This window comes from Tasmannia lanceolata, unplaced genomic scaffold, assembly GCF_043159265.1.
Source record: "Tasmannia lanceolata isolate RefF3 unplaced genomic scaffold, GAP_Taslan_0.1 ptg000011l, whole genome shotgun sequence".
NCBI lineage: Eukaryota > Viridiplantae > Streptophyta > Magnoliopsida > Canellales > Winteraceae > Tasmannia > Tasmannia lanceolata.
The window spans coordinates 17,711,759-17,727,798 of NW_027518688.1; the positions used below are offsets into that span (position 1 = coordinate 17,711,759).

At 37.6% G+C, this 16,040-nt stretch overlaps 1 protein-coding gene across 1 annotated transcript; it reads right to left on the reverse strand.

Moving 5' to 3' along the window:
• Positions 1–1,870: 1,870 nt before the first annotated feature.
• Positions 1,871–15,839, reverse strand: LOC143886523 (GDSL esterase/lipase At5g42170-like). The gene is made up of 5 exons (XM_077390530.1): positions 15,542–15,839; positions 15,282–15,412; positions 14,501–14,737; positions 11,705–11,960; positions 1,871–2,210 (listed from the first exon to the last, which is right to left on the reverse strand). Exons 1-5 carry the CDS (start codon positions 15,795–15,797, stop codon positions 2,020–2,022), a joined length of 1,071 nt encoding a protein of 356 aa, XP_077246645.1. The 5' UTR covers positions 15,798–15,839; the 3' UTR covers positions 1,871–2,019.
• Positions 15,840–16,040: the final 201 nt, after the last annotated feature.

Consider the following 16,040-nt stretch of genomic DNA (forward strand, 5'->3'; position numbering starts at 1 on the left):
CCCCTGTCCGCGACGTCATTTCCAGGAAAAGATGATTTCTATGGCAACCAAACGGAGCCTAAAAGGCTTGAGGACTATGTGTTCTGATGAAAGAAAGGGAGTTGACACCCTTAAAATTGTGATAAATAGCAATTGTAGTGTGAATCCAAATCAAGCTCCAACTCGGCTTGATTTGAAAAATCGGTTTAGTCGGGTTGGGTTCGTGTTGATCCTTGGGTTGAGGCTCGGGTTTAGTTGGGTTGGGTTCGTGTTGATCCTTGGTTTGAGGCTCGGGTTGGTTCAGATTAGGGTTAAAGTAATGCTAACTTGGGTTGGGCTAAGGCCTCAACGCGACACAACCTGGCCCGAGTTTCACCCCTAGGTATGACCCACAATGCCCTATAAGGATGCATTGAAGGGCAAGTGGAGTTACTGGGTGTGGTCATATTTAGATAGAAAGAAGGCCATGGACCTATGATCATCTGACTTCTTTCCTGATATTTGGTTTCCCTTTTTCTCATTATATAAAGGACTTTCGTAACTCTCTTATCCTTTTCAAAAATTTTGCCTAAGAAACAAGAAATGCCTAATTTGCAAAGATGGAACACGGTTGATATGGTCTTCAACCCATTAGGAGTACCTTCGCGAATGAATGTGGGGGCAGATATTTGATATTTGAATGCTTTAGAATTTTTTCTAGTTCATGGTCTGTCTTGTCGTCCTTTGACTGAGGGTGCAATTTGGGTTGGGTTGGGTTGGGTCGGGTTGCACTTTTGCTAAAAAATGAATTTGAATGAACCCAAACCTGGCACAATTTTACAGAAAAAATTAACCCAAATTCCCAAAAATAACCCGAGTTAGATTTGACCGATTGGTGGTGTAATTACCCTTCAAAGAGTGTAAACATTAATATCCACAATCCTAGTGCCTTGAAGCTTAGTAACATGTGTTTGCAACTCCTCCAACTCACAATTGAACTTCATAAATGCTTGATTGCATGGTTATAAAGTTGATTCAGGAATAAGTCAGTGATACAAATACTCTAATGCCATAATTTTTTTGGTTCTTGGGACTTTTGTGGAATTTCCGCAGGAAACCCACATTTGGTTGCTAGTTATATAGTGGGCAAAAAAGAATCCCACAAACCAAAATAACCCCGCACGAAACCCAAAGCTGGAAAAAAAAATCCCAGGAACCAAAATAATCCCACACGAAATCCGAGGAACCAAAATAACCAAAAGAAGAACTTTTTTCTTCCCAACAATTCAAGCAACCAAACAAAGCGGATTTTTATTTTACCGGGATTTTTTTCCCACCATAGTCCGGTCAACCAAACATGGGATTTTTATTTTACCGGGATACTTCAGGGAGTTTTTTTTCCCACCAATCTCCCAGGAAGATTTTTGTTCCACAAAAGTCCCAAGAACCAAAATAATTCTGGCATCCAAACGGGTCGGGAAATGCTCGGAAGAGTTGGGGAATTTTTTGGAAGATGCATTTTTCTTTGTCTTCTACACGTCTAAGTACCTTGCACGTACTTATATTTCGATTAGGTCACGGCAAAAAAGCATAAAACGATGGTTATACTAGAGGAATGATAGATACAAGGGAGCCCTTGCATAAAGACCCAAAAAAGGGCTTTTGATTGGATCCACGTCATCAAATGTAACTGATTTTACTTTTTCAACCGATCTTAAATGTAACTGAAAATGATGTGGATCCAATGAAGAGCCCTTTTGCAGCTCTTTATGCAAGGGCTCCCTTGTATCTATCATTGCTCGTTATACTAATATACATGTCTGTTAACTTAGGACATGAGTTCAATTTTCATTTTGAAAAGCAACAGAAAGATAAATCAAGAGAAATCAACAAATTATTCATCAAATTTGCATTTAATTTGAAAAATTTGAGTTTATTTATTTTTGACAATTTGAACAACTTTTATTGAACACCAAATTGGGTTATAGTTTCTGTTCTTGATCAAACATGTACCTTAAAATACCCTTATTTCCATTAATACAACAAGTGGTTCCAGTAGTATCAATTTAGGAAAGGAATCCAACTTTGAAGGATCCAGGGTGCGATGATTTCACATGCTCTTTCAGTAGGATGGATTGCATCCCAGAAGAAATAGTTGGAGGGGTTTGAGCACGTTGGACTTAGCTCGTTGCAAAGGATTGCCACTTCTACCAGTCCAGTTCCACAGCACGCAACTTTTACTTCTTGGAAACCTGAAAAAATGGAGGGATCAATGAAAAACCAACATAAAATTAAAGATTTTTTGCTTATAAATCTCTAGTTTGAAAATTATTTCTCAGAAACCATCATAAAAATCTAGGTTTTTTTTTCTTTTAAATTACTAGTTTGGAAAAGTATTTCCCATCTAGTATGGTTCACCGATAATAAGGATTTAGATAGCTTGATTGTGGAAGGAGATTTCCCAAATGTGATTAGATGATAGACCACATGAATTTACATCTCTGCAGAGAGAGAAGGGGGGGGGGGGGGGGGGGGGGGGGTGGGCGTGAAAATATCATCGCCCTTTATAAAATCCTTCACCATTAAAAAAAGAGGGATGCTTCAGTAGGGTGCGAGCTCATTTTAATACAATGTGATCGCCCGTGCCCACTATGGCAAATTGGCTCCTACGTTCGATAGATCCGAATCGGTTTTTTAATGAATTCTTATGTGATGGGCGCATATGTATGAGGGGGCCACTTGCTCAATGATCCAAACCTTTAATTTTCTAGGCCTCGCTATGGATGTGTCATGGAGGAAAATCTATCCATATTAGATGATTCTAAGTTTCTAACCCCCGATTTTGAGGCTTTCTTGATGAAGATAAATTATATGATGCCCGACCGTCAAAATGTAAAGGGCGGAAGGAGACAAAATCTGCTGCCTTGGTTTTTGAACCAGGGAAAAGTAAAAAATTGTGCTTTCCCTTGGATTAAAAATCAAGGGAGAGAGGGTTTGTCTCTCTCCGCCCTTTATTCTGACGGTCGGGCATCATATAATTTCTCCTTGATGAATACATATTATTGGTTTTTTCTCTCTTGTTTTTAATTGTCTTACTGACTATAAGGCCCGTTCGTTTTGGATTTTGAGCTCAAAATTATTTATTGTGCTAAAAATTAGTGGCCACAAATTAGAGGGCTAGAATTGTCTCATAGATCTGGATTTAGCCCCATGATCTAGCCATAACAAGGGATATGAAATAAATGGTCTGGATCATTGAGAAAGTGGACCCCACTTGTACTCCTGCCCTCCCATATTTTTCCTTAGAAAAATATACACATCCATCATATAAGAACCATTCTTTATCGGCCTTAATTTGGATCTGCATGGCCCAAAATATCAATTCAATCATTCAATTTTAAGATAAAAAATTGTTTTTTTTTTGTTTCTCACAACATGGAGCAGTAAAAAACTATATACATATTATTGGATGTTATGATTTAATTCATTTGGGGTTGTGTTTTGGACATTGGTCATTGGCTATCCAAGGCAAGGCTCATTAGATAAATGGCTCATACCAGTTATAGGTGGGATCCACTGTGCCATAGGAGGCACACCTTACTGTATCACAATCTGGTTGTGCCTCACCAAAGCATTCCTATCCCAACTAGTCAATGAGCAAAAAAGTTTTTAACTTTTCCAAAAGGTTTTAAGTTGTCTTTGTGTATAGGGAAAAAACTTATGAAAATAATTTCCATGGGAAGTAAAATTCCACGTTCTAGTAGGTTTGTAATTTTCTTTGAAAGCAGGGGAAAATTTTTATTTTGAAAAAAGAATTCTAAAGAATTCTAAATTCTTATGTTTTGATAACAAGACGAGATCACCTTGTCTTTTATAATTTAATCAGTTGTTAAAGGCTACACTGCATGGGTGCTTCTAGTTTGGGAAAACCAGGTCCATCAGGTATCGGAGGTCTCTTAGGAGATGAGAATAGCACCACTAAATGGGCATTCCAGGTCCATCAGGTATCGGAGGTCTCTTAGGAGATGAGAATAGCACCACTAAATGGGCATTCCGTGGATTGGAATCAAAGATTCCAAAGTAGTGGAAGTGACGGCAATTCTTCAAGGCCTAAGACGGGTGTCAGATAGAGATATGAGCAATCTTATAGTGGAAGGAGATTCCTTGAATGTCATAAGGTGGTTGGAAGGCCGATCTTCTCCCGCAAGGTGTATTTCAGAGATTTTTGATGAGATTTTAGATAGGTAGATAGGGTTGAAGGCCGTACGCTTATTGATCAGGGAGGTCGGCGAATGAAGATGCGGATCGTCATGCTCGGGCAGAACTGTCTAGATCCGACCTAGAATTTTTTTATTCTCTTCCCCCATGAGGAAAAGTCAAGTTTGTTCATTTGGATATTTTGTATCTGTATTTGTGATTGGCCCCTTGACCGCCTTGGTCAGGGCCTTCTTTTTAGCAATAAAATCTAACACTTTTTTTAAAAAAAAAAGAAAAAAGAAAAGAAAGGCTACTACAGTTTCAAAAAATTCTCTTAGCACCCAATTAAAAAAGAAAAGACAAGATGACTTTGTCTTGTCCTCAAAACATGGCAGTGCGAATACCAGTAGCCTTAAAAAACTGTAAAAGATACAAACAACCAAATTGATAATCAAATTGAATTGATTCAATAAACTTTTTAGTTGAATCGAGTTTTTGAATTGCAGTTCAAAATGATTCTCGTGTTCTAATTTAAGATCTTATGTGGGCAATCATTGGTTTAAGATTGATGGTCTAGATTGTTGAATGAGATCAAGTGTGAGATTACTAGAGTTCCCCTTTGAGCAAAGTGATCATTAAAGGGTTTTGTAAACGGGCACATAATCAATGGATTTCGTCCTTATTGAGACATGAATGATTAGTATATCTCTGAGTCGGTTAAATAGATTGAGCAAATTAGACGTTCTATATATTGTGGGTGGAACTTTAGGAGATTTTTTTCTATAAATAAAGGGGTTAGTCTTTATTGTCCTCGAATTGACCCTAAGGAGATCTTCCCATCAGAGATCAGTTGACTAGAGAGGTAGTCAAATATCCAGCCCAGATTTATCACCACCGTAGTGTTGACTTTTTATGTGAAAAAAGTCTTTTTGTAATTCAAACTTACAATGTGGTGTTTTTAGTCATTATATGTATGCTTCTGGGCTTCCCTCCAAAAAGACTAAAGTCATGAGAAAACTTTAGTCCTAGATGGGAAGTGTGAGAGGATGAGAGTAGCCATATATATACTTTCACTCTCTTAACCTTGTGAATAAGCAAGAGGTCATGGGGATCCTACGCGCACGGATCGCCCACTTGGGTCCGGTGGGCTTTTGATCTTATCACACACGCGCGCCGCCCGGCGCGGCTCGGCCGGCCGCGTGCGTGGATCTAAGGCTTTTCTTTTTATTTATTTAATTTTTCCTTTTAACGGTCAAGAATTTATTTATTTTTGTTTTAACTCTTTTTTTACTGTTTGAGATTCCTTAATCGTGGTTTAATGACCGTTTGGAAAACGTCTCTCACCCACTAAAAGAGTGCGATGTTTCACCCCAACGTGTCGATTACCTTTCTATATAAATCGGTTTTAGAGAAAACAGAAGGACATCCTTGACGGATTCTTCTTCTGCTCTTTATCTTCTCTGGTTTTCTCTCTGGTTTTCTGCTCAAGGCTTTTGGCAAATATAAGCGAGTTCTTAGGCATTCGGGCTGCGTGAGTGCACACCCCTCGAGTGAGAGTTGTTGTATCCTGGAGTCCTGGAGGCATACGCCGAGACGCCCATCTGCACCGTTGATTCGTCATAGTGGGGGCGAGATTTGCCTTAAGGACAGCAAAGATTCTTCGTGCCTCAACTCGATTAGTGATCTAACGATTTCTTTTTCCTTTATAGATTATTATTGCAGAAAATAGTATTATTGATCTCTGTCTTCAAGTTGTGAGATTAATTTGTTATAAGGTATTCTCGAATCCTAAATTACAGATTTGCACATCAATTTTTCTAACAATCTTAAGGCAAATCTTCAATCCGTGATCTGTAATTTTTGGAATTTCAATTATTGAAAATTAATCATCATGGCTTCTCAAACCGAAAGACCGGAGAAATTTGACGAATCAGATTTCGGTAGATGGCAGGAAAAAATGCGATTCTTTCTGACTTTTCTAAACCTAGACTATATCTTGAATGATCCTGACTCATTACCTGATGAGGAAGAACCTGCTAGAACTCATCTCACTGAGAAAAGAAAAAGAGATAACTATCTCTGTAAAGGTCATATACTGAGTTGTCTCAGTAATCAATTGTTTGATGTATTTTTTAGAATTGAGTCTGCAAAAGTGCTGTGGGAAACTCTAGAGAAGAAATACCTAGTCGAAGCAGTGGGTTCTAAGAAACATCTAATTGGAAAATATTTTCGATATCAGATGGTAGATGGAAAATCCATTATGGATCAAGTGAATGAGATCCAATTGAATGTTTCTGACATTCTTGCTAGAGGGATCAAAATAGAAGAATAGATCCAAATTGGTGCAATTATTGAAAAACTACCACCTTCATGGGAGAAATTCCAAGACACATTATTGCATGACAGAAATGATTTTTCTCTTCAAGACTTGTTTGTTTATCTTAGAACTGAAGATGAAAATCGTTTCAGAAAACAGAAATCTAAGGCCTATGAGTTTAACTCTAAGGCAAATCTCACTGAATCTTCATCTGAAAAGAAAACTTCTTCTAAACCTGCATCTGGATCAGGAAAAGGTCATTTCAAGAAAAATAATAAGGATTTCAAGAAAAAGAAGGGTAACTGCTTTGTGTGTGGGAAAGCAGGTCACTATGCTAACAACTGTCGGAAAAATGATAAGAAGAAAAACCCTCAAGGAAACAATGTGCCTCAGGCTAATGTGGCTGAAGATCAATATCTGTCGGCCGTAGTATTTGAAGTGAACCTGGTTAGTAACGTGAAGGACTGGTGGGTGGACACTGGTGCCACCAGACACATCTGTAGTGACAGAAGTGTATTTTCTTCCTACGAGCTTGTAGGGGATGGAGAGCAGCTTTTCATGGGAAACTTGTCATCATCTGTTGTGACGGGTAAAGGAACAGTGCTGTTGAAGCTTACATCTGGAAAAGTTCTGAAGCTTTGTGATGTCCTTCATGTACCAGATATAAGAAAGAATCTGGTGTCTGGGTCACTTCTGATCAAGAAAGGTTTTAAACTGATTTTTGAGGCTGATAAATTTGTAATTACTAAAAGTGGTGAATTTGTGGGAAAGGGTTACTCTAGTGAGGGCTTATTCAAACTGAATGTAACTGAGAACATTATGAGTAAAGGTTCATCTTCTTCTGCTTATATTACTGATTCTTCTTGTTTATGGCATGGTAGACTGGGTCATGTTAACTATGCATCTTTAAAGAAAATAATGACCATAGGTTTAATTCCTAAAAGTGATCAAGTAGTAGAGAAATGTGAAGTATGTGTGCAATCAAAGTACTCTAAGAAGCCTTTTCACAAAGTAGAAGAAAGAAAAACAGAACTATTAAATTTAATTTACAGTGATGTATGTGACTTAAACAATGTTTTAACTAGAGGAGGTAAAAGGTATTTTATTACATTTATAGAAGATTTCTCTAGATATTGTACTGTTTATCTTATTAGAAATAAAGATGAATCTTTTGATAAATTCATTACATATAAAACTGAAGTAGAAAATCAGTTAGAAAAGAAGATCAAAATTTTAAGATCTGATAGATGTGGTGAATACACTTCTAATGCTTTTAGTGAATTTTGTGAAAACCAAGGCATAATACATCAAGTTACTACACCATACTCTCCACAGCAGAATGGAGTTGCTGAACGTAAAAACAGAACTCTAATGAACATGGTAAATTCTATGTTAGGAAGTTCAGGATTACCTCAAAATTTATGGGGAGAGGCTCTTCTCTCTGCTTGTTATATTCTGAACAAGATATCTTTTAAAAATTCTGACAAAACTCCTTACGAGTTATGGAAGAATAGAAAATCACATTTTAAATATCTTAAAGTGTGGGGGTGCTTAGCTAAAGTTAGGATTCCAGATCCTAAGAGTACTAAGTTAGGTCCTAAGACTGTTGATTGTGTATTCATTGGATATGCACAAAACAGTAGTGCATATAGGTTCTTGATTTATAGGTTAGATCATGTTGATACGCAACCTAACACCATAATAGAATCCAGAGATGCTGAATTCTTTGAAACCTTATTCCCTTATAAGACTATTCTAAGTGAGAACACAATTAAAAGACCCTTTGAATCTATAGATAAAGACCATCTAGTGTCTGAAGAATCAATAGAGCCTAGAAGAAGTAAAAGGGCAAGAGTAAAGAAAAACTTTGGTCCAGAGTTCATTGCCTATCTTCTAGAAGGAGATCCAAAGACATATAAAGAGGCAATGTACCTTCCAGATTCTTCATTCTGGAAAGAAGCTGTCAAGAGTGAAATAAACTCCATTTTGAGTAATGGGACATGGATCTTGACAGATCTGCCTCCTGGTTGCAAACCTATTGGTTACAAGTGGATCTTTAGGAAGAAATTAAAAACTGATGGAATATAGATAAATATAAAGCTAGATTAGTAGCTAAAGGGCTCAAGCAAAAAGAATGAATGGACTTCTTTGACACCTATTCACCTGTAACCAGAATAACTACAATAAGAATTTTAATTGCCATAGCTGCAATCTATAACCTGGAAATCCATCAAATGGATGTCAAAACTGCATTTTTGAATGGTGAATTAGATGAGGAGATCTATATGGATCAACTTGAAGGCTTTGTAATCCAAGGCCAAGAGCAAAAAGTGTGTAAACTTATAAAATCTCTATATGGTTTGAAACAAGCCCCAAAACATTGGCATGAGAAGTTTGATAGTGTGATGCTATCAAATGGATTCATAATAAATGAATCAGATAAGTGTGTATACAGCAAATTTAGTGGGGATAGTGGTATTATTGTTTGTATGTATGTAGATGATATGTTAATCATCGGAACAGACATTAGTGTAATTAAAGGCACTAAAATTTTTTTATCAAATAATTTTGATATGAAAGATCTGGGAAAGACAGATGTAATCCTGGGTATCAAAATTAAAAGAAACCCAGAAGAAATAATTCTATCTCAGTCTCATTATGTAGAAAAAATTCTTAGAAAGTTTAATCAATTTAATTGTAAACCTGTGGCTACCCCATATGATTCTAGTATAAGATTATGTAAGAATAAAGGAAGTGGAGTAAATCCACTTGAATACTCTAGAGTTATAGGGAGTCTAATGTATTTGATGAATTGCACTAGGCCAGACATAGCCTATGCAGTAGGAAGACTCAGCAGCTATACCAGTAATCCTGGTAGTGATCACTGGGAAGCTCTAATTAGGGTATTGAAATATCTTAAAGGAACCATAGATTATGGTTTGCATTTCACTAAATATCCTGTTGTACTAGAAGGGTATAGCGGTGCAAATTGGATATCTGGATTTGAGACCAAATCAAGGAGTGTATATGTTTTCACTCTAGGAAGTGCAGCAGTTTCTTGGAAATCAAACAAGCAAACGTGTATAGCCAGATCGACTATGGAGTCTGAGTTTATTGCTTTAGAGAAAGCAAGTGAGGAGGCTGAATGGCTTAGAAACCTTCTGACTGATATTCCATTTTGGAATAAGCCAGTACCGGGTATTACAATCCACTGTGATTGTCAAGCTGCTATTGGAAGAGCAGGTAATAATGTATATAATGGTAAATCCCGACACATTCGTCGGAGGCATAACTCCATAAGACAGTTGTTAAAGAATGGAGTGATAACCATTGATTATGTAAAATCAAGTGATAATATATCAGATTGTCTTACAAAAGGACTAAATAAAAATTTAGTCATGAGCACATCGAGGGGGATGGGGCTGAAGCCCACTGTTTAGATCACCTATAACAGGAACCCAACCTATCTGATTGGAGATCCCAAGAAGTAGGTACAATGGGAAAAACAAGTTATTTGAGTGATCTGTTTTGCACCAAGTTGTATGTGAATTAAGTTTACTAAGCCTATCCCTATGATGTGGGTGCAACCTGTAACAAAAAGAGGATGAGTTGTAGGACTCTTAATGTTATCTATAGCTGACTAGCTGACTAGCTGATTGTCAGTGGGGTGCGTAGTTACATGGCACTCCTGATAGATACACCTATATGAGTGTGGAAGTGTGGCCGCTTCCTATGAGAATGGGTTAACTTCTCTAGAGCGCTCATGAAAACATGACATAGCACATGGCCGAAAAGTGCAACACCGTATGAACTTGCTTATGCCTTCTGTGTTGTGTGTGTGGTATGTTGACTCAGTTTATTACTAAAAGTGCTTGGTTCAAGACGTATGTTCACCGAGTACTTGATAAAACTCGATATACCTACACTAAGTAAATGTTCAAGTCCAAAAGACACCTCTACTGATGCATAACACATCTTGCCTTGATCAAATCTATTTACATTTATGATTTATTTATTTCTTGTAATTTTGAATTAGTGAGGGATTGTTGACTTTTTATGTGAAAAAAGTCTTTTTGTAATTCAAACTTACAATGGGATGTATTTAGTCATTATATGTATGCTTTTGGGCTTCCCTCCAAAAAGACTAAAGTCATGAGAAAACTTTAGTCCTAGATGGGAAGTGTGAGAGGATGAGAGTGGCCATACATATACTTTCACTCTCTTAACCTTGTGAATAAGCAAGAGGTCATGGGGATCTTACGTGCACGGATCGCCCACTTGGGCCCTGTGGGCTTTTGATCTTACCACACACGCGCGCCGCCCGGCGCGGCTCGGCCGCGCGCGTGGACTTAAGGCTTTTCTTTTTATTTATTTAATTTTTCCTTTTAACGGTCAAGAATTTATTTATTTTTGTTTTAACTCTTTTTTTACGGTTTGAGATTCCTTAATCGTGGTTTAGTGACCGTTTGGAAAACATCTCTCACGCACTAAAAGAGTGCGACGTTTCACCCTAACGTGTCGATTACCTTTCTATATAAATCGGTTTTAGAGAAAACAGAAGGACATCCTTGACGGATTCTTCTTCTGCTCTTTTTCTTCTCTGGTTTTCTCTCTGGTTTTCTGCTCAAGGCTTTTGGCAAATATAAGCGAGTTCTTAGGCATCCGGGCTGCGTGAGTGCACACCCCTGGAGCGAGAGTTGTTGTATCCTGGAGGCATACGCCGAGACGCCCATCTGCACCGTTGATTCGTCATAGTGGGGGCGAGATTTGCCTTAAGGACAGCGAAGATTCTTCGTGCTTCAACTCGATAAGTGATCTAACGATTTCTTTTTCCTTTACAGATTATTATTGCAAAAAATAGTATTATTGATCTCTGTCTTCAAGTTGTGAGATTAATTTGTTATAAGGTATTCTCAAATCCTAAATTACAGATTTGCACATCAATTTTTCTAACACGTAGCATATTGAGAGATGAGTTCTTAATCATTCTTTGTATTCTAAATTTAATTCACGGTTAAATTATATTAGTTCTAAATAGATCAAATGTAGTATTTTAATTAGATATATTGTATTTGTGATCAAGGCATAATGAATTCCCCAATCCTAGTTTTACACTTAAACCACAATTTCCAAATTAAAAGAGCAACTTATCGAAGGCAAGGGAAAAAACACTACGTTTTATCATATATTCTAATAAACATGTACTGTCGACTATATTTGGGTTAGGATTACCATAATTTTGTGGATGAGTGATGATATCAAGAACGTTGCTGTGGACATCAATGTAGACGATCTTAGAGTCTTGGAGCTGTGCAGAAACAGACTTCAATTTGGAAGAGAGTTGAATGTTAAAGTTCACAGAAGCTGCAAACAGCTCTTTATCACAGTCCCTCTTAAGTCCTCCTCTCAGTGTTCTTTGTGCAGGTAAACATGCTAACGGAAACACACCTAAAACAGCGATCCTTTGAGCACCCAATTGATGCAGCTCCTGATACATGGAAATTACAAAGAAAATCAAGGTTACTCATGGTCGGAATCTCTCTCTCTCTCTCTCTCTCTCTCTCTCTCTCTCTCTCTCTCTCTCTCGATCTCAATAAATTTATAATGGCACAGAAAAAAAATAAAATTTAAGAAATAGTTAATGCATTGTACTGAGATTGTTCAATAGGGGCACCCTTGTAGAAAGGTTTTTTTTTTGCAAGGGTGCCCTTCACGGTAGTGTGTGTGCCCGCGTGTGCATGTGTTCCCATTATATGTACAACAAATAAGAAAATTTACGTGGGAAATGATATCAGCAAAACCATATTTTGATATTTGCACAAACCCAACTGTCTTTTCTTCTTTAATCGCCCCATGAGAGCTTTTTGGGAAAGGTAATAACCTTAGGGCCACACAAGTTTTCCCATAATATATATATATATATATATATATATATATATATATATATATATATAGAGAGAGAGAGAGAGAGAGAGAGAGAGAGAGAGAGAGAGAGAGAGAGAGAACATTTCCTACACACTTGTGTAGGTAAGTTACCTACACACTACCTTGAAACAATGGAGGCAAAACATGGACTAATTTGTGAAGGTTTATACACGTCTATTTTACCTCTACAAATCGTAGGGTTGGGATGATCCTATGGATCTGATTTTTTGTGGACACCCTATCTATGTGAGGACTATTCAAATGAATTGTTTGGATCACCCAAACAATGTGGGCCCCCACTGTATTTTAAGCTAGTGTGTAGGTAACTTACCTACACAAGTGTGTAGGAAATGTTCTCTCTCTCTCTCTCTATATATATATATATATAATTTTATTGTTTGCTATATAGGGTATTTAATATCTATTGAAAACTTAAATTCATAAGTTTAAATAACCTCATGCAACAGCCGTTTTGCGAAACGCCTTCCGCGATGGTCCCTAGCAAGTCCCACTGTTTTTTTATATAGATTTTTAGGAGTGAGAATGGCAATCCTAGAAAAGTGAGCCATGAAATGGCTTTCTTCAAAAGTACATAGCAAGTCCCTAATTAGAGATCGTATAGAACTATAGACAATGCTTTAAATAGTGTAGTGGCCTCCTAGTTTTTCTCATTAATTATATCTAGTACTATAGATACTTTAATAGATTGGTTGAGAAATTTAATAATTAGTATTTGGGATTTGCTAGGCAATTTCGCGGAAAGACATTTTGACACTTACATTTGTAGGAGAGAACATTCACCTCACGGCAGATTTTGTTGTATACATTTAATTCATCTTTGGTGGCCCTTCTCTATGCAAAAGTGAACCAGAAACCGGAATGGCTTTCCTTGAAATTTTGCGGAATGCCATTTCGTGGCTGATTTTTGCATGAGAGAACAGCCACGCAGGCTCACTTTTTAGCAGATTTTGTCTTATTCTTTTAATTTATGTGAGGTGGTTGTTCACTAGTGCAAAAGTTAGCCGCGAAATGTCTTTCGGTGAAATTGCCTAGCAAATCCGTCGTACTTTTATAATAAATGTCCCTTTACCTATGTTTCTTAATTTCCAAAACAAAAAGAATAGGGCTCAGGTTTTCCATGAGATTACTAGTTAAGAGAAGAATAGGGCTCATGCTTTCCATGGGCTTTGATGGCTTTACAGGTTTCTCCTTCCTACAACTACCTCAGAGCAGATGCAGAAAATAAATGCTTTTGCAAAGAAATTTTCCATGGACTCTGTTGGCAGTACCTTTTTTTTAATACTTGCATAAGGCCACCTTGTTTTTTCTTTCTTAGACAGCTGTCAAAGGTTATTTCAGCTACTAAAAAGCTTGAAGAAACCAATTACAAGTTGCTCCAAAAGCTTAAGCAGTTGGAGAAAGCATTATTCAATCTTTAAGGAGTACTTTAACACCCCCCTACGTGTGGCCCCTCCTTTTTTAGTTGCCGTACACGTGGCACATGTGGCCCCTCTTTTGGGGTTGGCCATTGCATGTGAAATTTTGCTATCAAGGAGATTTGAACTCAGGACCTTCAGCTATGATACCAAATGTTAGGTACCTTACGAATACGCTAAAAGCTCCAAAGCTGATGAAACGTGTTAGGCAAGGTCCTTTAAATCTGTTCCATACCAAGCTGGGTCCCACCAAGTCCCATACCTAGGCGGGCCCCACTCAGGATCATAACATACCACCATGCTTCCGCATCCGCCGTCCTCGGTGGCCCATTCTATGACGGCTTTCGCTCTGGCCCTTTTTCTAGGTAGCCCTTTCCACAGGTCGCCTCTTCCGCGATGGCCCACTATGTGGAAACTTCACTCGGGCGGCTTTCAGTGCCAATATCAATAGCCTTTTTATAATAATATAGGCATTTTTTAGAAGGAAAATGATATATTCGCCCCCCCTTTTTTTTTTCTTGGGACAGTCCCCTCTAGAGTAAAACAGTAGTCACAATTACACTAGGGCTGTCCCAAGTAAAAAAAGGGGTTGATATATCACTTCCTTTTTTAGACCTATAATTTGAGCTAATTTGGGGGTAAATATTCAATAATTTATTGAATTTACCTGAATAAAACTTGAAGCTGATTGGACGAGGAGATGGATGTACGAAGGGATATCATATTCTATTCTTCTGATGGGAGTGCTATCAAAGTAAGTTCTCAACAGGTCATTGTTCCCTGCAGATACTATGTAGAGACTATCCGAAACTATGCTCCTTGCTTTCTCATCTCCTGCAACTTCCTTCAATTTCTCAATATACTCTTTGAAAAGCTCTAACTGATCCCACATTGATAGTAGGTGCTGTGAAATAACAAATGAAAGACATCAATCTCTTTTATGTCTGGTTGGGGGTATTTGTTTACCACGGAGAGTAGTGGTGTAAGTAGTCAAAAGGGAGGAGAGACAAGAATTAGATTTACCTGGAACTTACCTATGAGAGTAGTGGTAGTGGGTGTCATAACCAATACAGAGAAGAGAGAGAAAGAGCACCATTTCCAAGAAATTCAAGCAAAATTCCACCTTTCCTGTGGATTTTGGCTTGAATTTCGTGGCGAAGAGAGAGGGTGACACATTAGCAAACATGCAAAGATTAGCACCCAAATGCGAAGCAAAATTCCTAAGCTTCTTTGTGCAACCAAACATACATTATTGGCACTACCATGTTTTAATAAATAGACGAACTCAGCTTGTCTTTTCCTTGGAACTTTTGGGAATTGCAATAACGAATGGCAGCTGTTTAAATAATAAAATACAAGATGGGTTCGTTCCATTATCAAAACATGCATGGTAGTGCCAAAATCAGTAGCCTAAAACATAAAAGAGAAGAGAAGAGGAAGATAATTACGTCCATTTGAGCTGTTAAATTATCATATCCTGTCCCCCCTGAAGCAAAGCTTACACCAGTAAGGAGGTCTTGGCTATTCAGTTCTGGATCAAGGTAAGCTGGCAAAAGCTCCTTTATTCCTAACCCTGAAGCTGAAATTTACATAGAAATGAAAACCCATATATGAGAAAGTGAGACACAAAACAAAGGGGGTGAAAATATCATTCTGGGTATAGTTTTAATCAATTTCTTGATGTGGGTTGGGGAGTTTTTTGCACTACCAATTAGGTCTGAGATAATCTTTCCATTGCCAAACCTTCCTGTTGCTTTTTGCCCTATGAAATCCCTACCATAAGGAGGGAAATTGGCTTTAAGGACTGTAGGAAGCATATTGTTATTGCCAGTATCAAGAATTGAGTCTCCAAATGCTAGGAGTGCTTGGTTGGGATTTAGAGTTTGGGCTTTGAGGATTTGAACTAGAACAAGGAGCAAGGAGAGCATTGAGGACAAAGCTCTTAAGAAAGAGAAGAAATGCATTTCTTGGCCTCTTTCTTAAGACAACCAAATTAAAACAGGAAATGAGCGTTGAATTCGTTTACTAGCATCTTCTTATATAAATTTTTTTTGGCTACTGATATTGGCACTACCATGTTTTGATAATTGCACTAACTCGCCTTGTCTTTCTTTTTTTACTTTGCTTCTAAGAGCTTTTTGCTAATTGAGCGTTGAGTCCTTTAGTAGCATCCATGGTTTTAAATTTCGGCCAAAATATTTCGAATT

Coding starts and splice junctions, on each gene's coding strand:
- LOC143886523 (XM_077390530.1), bottom strand. CDS start 15,797: ATGCATTTCTTCTCTTTCTTAAGAGCTTTGTCCTCAATGCTCTCCTTG. Junction 15,413..15,541: donor GATTATCTCAGACCTAATTG/GTAGTGCAAAAA, acceptor TGTAAATTTCAG/CTTCAGGGTTAGGAATAAAG. Junction 14,738..15,281: donor ATTTAACAGCTCAAATGGAC/GTAATTATCTTC, acceptor GTTATTTCACAG/CACCTACTATCAATGTGGGA.